This window comes from Loa loa (genome assembly GCF_000183805.2).
Source record: "Loa loa unplaced genomic scaffold supercont3.48, whole genome shotgun sequence".
In the NCBI taxonomy this organism is placed as follows: Eukaryota; Metazoa; Nematoda; class Chromadorea; order Rhabditida; family Onchocercidae; genus Loa; species Loa loa.
The window spans coordinates 326046-331019 of NW_018108228.1; the positions used below are offsets into that span (position 1 = coordinate 326046).

Genomic DNA, 4974 nt, shown 5'->3' on the forward strand with positions numbered 1-4974 from the left:
TATATATATATATATATATATATATATATAATAAGTATAGTTATTATATATATATATATATATATATATATATATATATATATATTCCAAATCATCATCGAGATACAGAGTCACCTGATTCCTAGCTTTATCAACAGATCAGATGCTTCTGTTGTACATATATATAATATAAGAGTCAGTCTATGATTTATCGTATTCCAGTTATATAGAAGTAGTAATACTGATACCGATGGATACCTGACAAAGGATTAATCACACAGTTTCCTGCTCATGCAACAGAGGCACTTGATTTGTTGATAAAACTAGAAATCAGATGATTCTGTATCTCGATGATGATTTGAAATGGCTAGGAGATAAATACATACTGATGGTGATCCTCATCTCCTAATTTTTGCCGCCATATCCCATGAGTAGCAAAATTCTGAATTTTAGCAGTACAAACTCAGAACAATCAAGGATAATTGAAATCTGGAAATATCCATGTCTAGAAATTTCGGCAAAACAAATCAGAATATATTTACAAACAGAAATTCAAAACTCAGAATACACAAAGCCACTTTTTAATGAAGTAAAAAACAATCCGCCAATTGAACTTTCAGCGATAATCTCAAGAAGCTTGATTTATGAGTAGATGAATAAGAAAGCAAATGTTGACTAAAAGTTTGGATTATTTAGCAAATCCTAAAATACCGAATCAAGAAATGATTTGAAGCCGCACAGATTCCGATCTATTACTGGATAACAGTAGAATGTTTGAGAAGGACTTGTTATACTTGTTATATTTATCTCACCGCGGATCACGCAGGAAATAAAGGATTTTCAAGATATATGGATTTTCAACAGATCCTTTTTTTATGTAATTTAGAAAATGAAAGTGTAAAATAGGTAGAGATGAATCGGTAGATTAGCAGCAGTTGGGATTTAGGTGCAAAGTGAACTATCCAGATTGGCTAACTAACATACCCACTAACATAGAATGAGCAAATTAAGGCGCATTTTTCTATTTCGTTGCATGTGCGAGTATTGAGAGGTGAAATTAGTGACAGCGGTCTTAGTATTGGTACCAGTGAAGGTGTGTAATGTTACGTGTAAGAAAATAATGAAATAGGCGGTAATATTAGTTAAAACAGATACTCTTACCCGACATGTAGAAGGGGCTAGTTCATTTGTTCTTGAGGAACAGTTTCTTCCCCAGCGAGCTACCCGACAATGTAACGCAAACTCTCCCACTTGTCTATTGATTTCTGAGGGGACAGCACGATCAGTAGTAGTAACAACCGAGACCGCAGCAGCAGTAGTTGTAGTGGCAGCAGCGCTTCTAGCATAAAGCTAGCAAGATGAGCTCTGCACACCAACTCGTAAGAACTCGATTCCACTGCACTCGGTGGGGTGGCATGTCTATATCCCTGAAAGTACGCTGAAGTAACAGCAGCGCCCTTCTCGTCCGTTTTGCTTCAGCTGATGTTATCGTTGTTGTGCTATAGGCTTGTGTTCTTACCTCGTGCCAAGCTTGCTGCTAGCTAGCTAGCTAGCTATCTATGCTATCCAGGACTATAGCTAGCCACTCATTCACACCTCTTTTCTCATTCAGCATTCTTCTCCTTTCAACCAGAGCGACGGCTGCAGCACAAGCACTAGCCAAGTAGCCAAGGCCAGCCCTCCGCTCCTCCCACCCCTTATTAACAAACGACGCTTCTCTCTTGAGAGATGACGACGATCCTGCTAACTGCTAACTCCCTCCCAAGTGTCTTCTTTTTCCTTCCACCCTTCACTGCTTTCTCGCCGACATTGCTAATCGTATCAGGGACCGCTGCCGCAGTTTAACATAGCGAGTACCACATCCTTATTCCAGTAGACTGGAATAAGTAGACTCCATATTTCTTAGCCATTCCTTCAAATGAAGCAAGGAACCAACAGATTAACAAAGCGACGTGAATAATACAAGAACCCCTTAAACCACAATACTATCACTATCAACACTACACCCTCACCACACATCACTATTGGTGTTTGATTAGAATGTTAGTCAGAAGCAATCGGACATGAAACAAGAATTTACATATCCATATAGTTCAAAATAACCGACCACGTGAGCATTATTACTTCGGTTATAGAGCAATTTAAAGACGGCTTTCGACATTCGCCGGGAAAATTTCTTAAATTTGAGATCCAGAGTTCTCAAAATTAACTTGGGACACATAACTTGAACTATTATTAATCAAGTATACTACGACGGGAATTACCGAAGTACCAGCGTCTGTCCCCGGCTTTAAAATGTATCGTTGGTCTAATAAGCATTTCCCTTTGCACCGCATTCTCGTCGTTTGTTCACTTCATATTTTCGACTCCAAGTTCAAATTGGACTTCATCCAACACCACCCAACCAGAATGAGTTTCCCTGCAGTTCATTTGAACCCAACTTAGCCATACCAAAAAAATAAAATAGCGCCGTCTCCTTAAATTACAAGCATTATGAAGCATACTGACTACCTTTTCTCCTCCCAAAAGCTTTAATTGTGCATGGGGATTAATAAAATCAATAAACTGCATTCAGAAAAATAAAATACGAATCCAGTAACATGGGATACTAACACCACAATTCCAGCGAAACATGTATAATTGTTAAAATTCTTAAATATATTGTTTTGTTGTAAGCCAAAGAAATAGTTCTTAATGTTCTTTCCTTCATAAAATGACAATTTTTTAAAAAAACAAGATAAGGATAACGAAAAGTATCAATCGAAAAGCCCGAAGCCCATATCTTCATCCGACTCTTCCTCTTTCTCCTTCTTTTCCTCTTTCGCCACTGGTAAAGCTGTGACAGCATTTTTATCTGTGAGGGAAGTAGCAGTAGTAGCAACGGGTGTACCACCTGATAAAACAATACCAATGAAGAACAAAATACAATACTATTTGAACCTACAAAAATGAAATGCTATTGAAAATCCAATTACTTAATTTCAGCAACTCATTAAAGAAAACGACACTGTACTAAGTCTCTCAATTCTGATTCAAATTATTTAGAAGAAATTAGAGGATGCCGAAAAAAAAGGAATCAGTTGAAAAAACCGGGTGTTTGAAGATCTTTCCACTTTACTGTCTGCTCAAAATATACTACGAATCTAGAAGTTTCGTAATAAACATCGACCATGATTTTATAAGTAGTAAATCCTTTTCCAGCCCGCACAGAGGTTGGTACACTAAACTGGATTCCATACTTATTCATGGATATCTGTGCTCTTTTTTAACAGAGAATTTTGAGGGAGCTTCATCAAATCTCTCTTTACGAAGTTTTCAAGGGAAAGTGGAGTAGCTATTTTTCCGACTAAGAAACACACAATCGAAACCAAAAGAACATAAGTTATTAATAATAATTATCAACAACAGTGATACCGATACATGGTGCAGCTGCTGATACTGATGTGAGGCATTTTGATCCTTCAATTATCAGTTCATCCAACGTTTTTCCTCTCATTTTCTTAATAACTTCTTCGGCTTTATCATGTTCACAATCGACACCCACCGACCCGAGAATATTTTCGATATCATTCGCTGTTACATGATGCTTGGCTCCCATCGTTGCCAACATATAAGCTGATATGTACCTCATACTTGTATAGCAGATGCTTTCTGAAATGTTCAGAAACAGCATTTACTTCTTAAAAAGGATTCGTGTCGCTCGACTGCGTTGGAAATGGGAAATACACAGCCTAAACCAACTCTTATACAAAGTTAGTGAATTTCCCCTTTGCCAGATTCAAACAGCGTTGCTAACATACTACACACGTAAGACGAGGTTTTTGAAATATAAAGATAACCGGATAATAGGATCCTCCTAGTTTGAGCACTACGGTTAGCTAATTTTCTTCCTCCAATAACTAGTTTTGTATTTCTTATACCAATCTGTAAAAGAGATTCAAAAAGCATATTCCACACTAAAACTAGTGCTTCTTATCAATGAAAAAGAGAAAGCAAAGAAATGAGCACTACAAACCCTACGAACAAACCAATTCAACGCCGTTCCTCATAACACCATCAAACCACTATGTTCAGTTCATTCATCATTCTCATGTTATGTGAAAACACCTCTTACTGTACAGAACTAAACCGGGATCATTTACGTTGCGATCTACACTCCATTTCAAGTCACTCCACCATACAATGACACCACAACGACCAATACCAACCTTTTGACCTACGCCTTTGCTTACAAATATTACACGGCCTTGATCGTATCCTCGTTGAAAACTGCTCGTTTCAGAGGTATCTTACCGTAAACCACTTGTTCATTGGTATTAATGATTAGAAGGTAAAATACAAGAGCGAGGAGTAGAGTTATTTGTCTCAATTTAAGGTGGAGTGATTTGACGATGCACATATGTAGCAAACGCTGTCAATACTATTGGGAGGTTGTGGATAATGACAAATCGCGATAAGTGAATATGGACACTATACGGAAGCTTCGAATGTAATTAACATAAAGTAGATTCGAACTACTATGGGAACGTGAGTACATGCAAGTTTTATGTATAAGAGTAAAAAAAAATGCACTTCCCAACTTTGTACTATGTCTGTCCAACACAAAGCAGATTTGGCCTATCACCACTTCGTCTCAAACCAGGTGAGCAAGTGACAAGATGCAACGTTTCTATTTATCGGTGAAAGTCTCCGGACATCCTCCGTGTAATTATGAAGTCGGATTCTTGTATGTATTTAACAAAAATGGAACTTGGAGCAGACGGACAACCTTCCATGTCAAAACTCCAGCTGCCTGCCATTTATTCGAGTAAAATTCACAAGGCTTGTTTTGAAGTCATTCATGTTATGTCGTGTTAACATTCGCAAACCACCGAAACACAATACCATAGACCATTAAGGTGCGCTGACCAGGAGTCGAGTGGAACCAGAACAGTGGGATACCATTAATCAGGAGTCGGTCGAAGATTTATCCTCTCTGATAGCATCTAAAATGTT

At 37.8% G+C, this 4974-nt stretch overlaps 2 protein-coding genes across 2 annotated transcripts; both read right to left on the minus strand.

Annotated features, from left to right (window-relative positions):
- Positions 1–1318: 1318 nt before the first annotated feature.
- Positions 1319–2409, minus strand: LOAG_12588 (hypothetical protein; the record flags this gene model as incomplete). The annotated part of the gene is made up of 3 exons (XM_003148100.1): positions 1319–1513; positions 1610–1726; positions 2347–2409. 3 exons carry the CDS (start codon positions 2407–2409, stop codon positions 1319–1321), a joined length of 375 nt encoding a protein of 124 aa, XP_003148148.1.
- A 61-nt stretch (positions 2410–2470) lies between these two features.
- On the minus strand, positions 2471–4201 carry LOAG_12589 (60S acidic ribosomal protein). Its single transcript, XM_020448564.1, has 3 exons — positions 3819–4201; positions 3394–3630; positions 2471–2872 (listed from the first exon to the last, which is right to left on the minus strand). Exons 1-3 carry the CDS (start codon positions 3925–3927, stop codon positions 2736–2738), a joined length of 483 nt encoding a protein of 160 aa, XP_020301304.1. The 5' UTR covers positions 3928–4201; the 3' UTR covers positions 2471–2735.
- Positions 4202–4974: the final 773 nt, after the last annotated feature.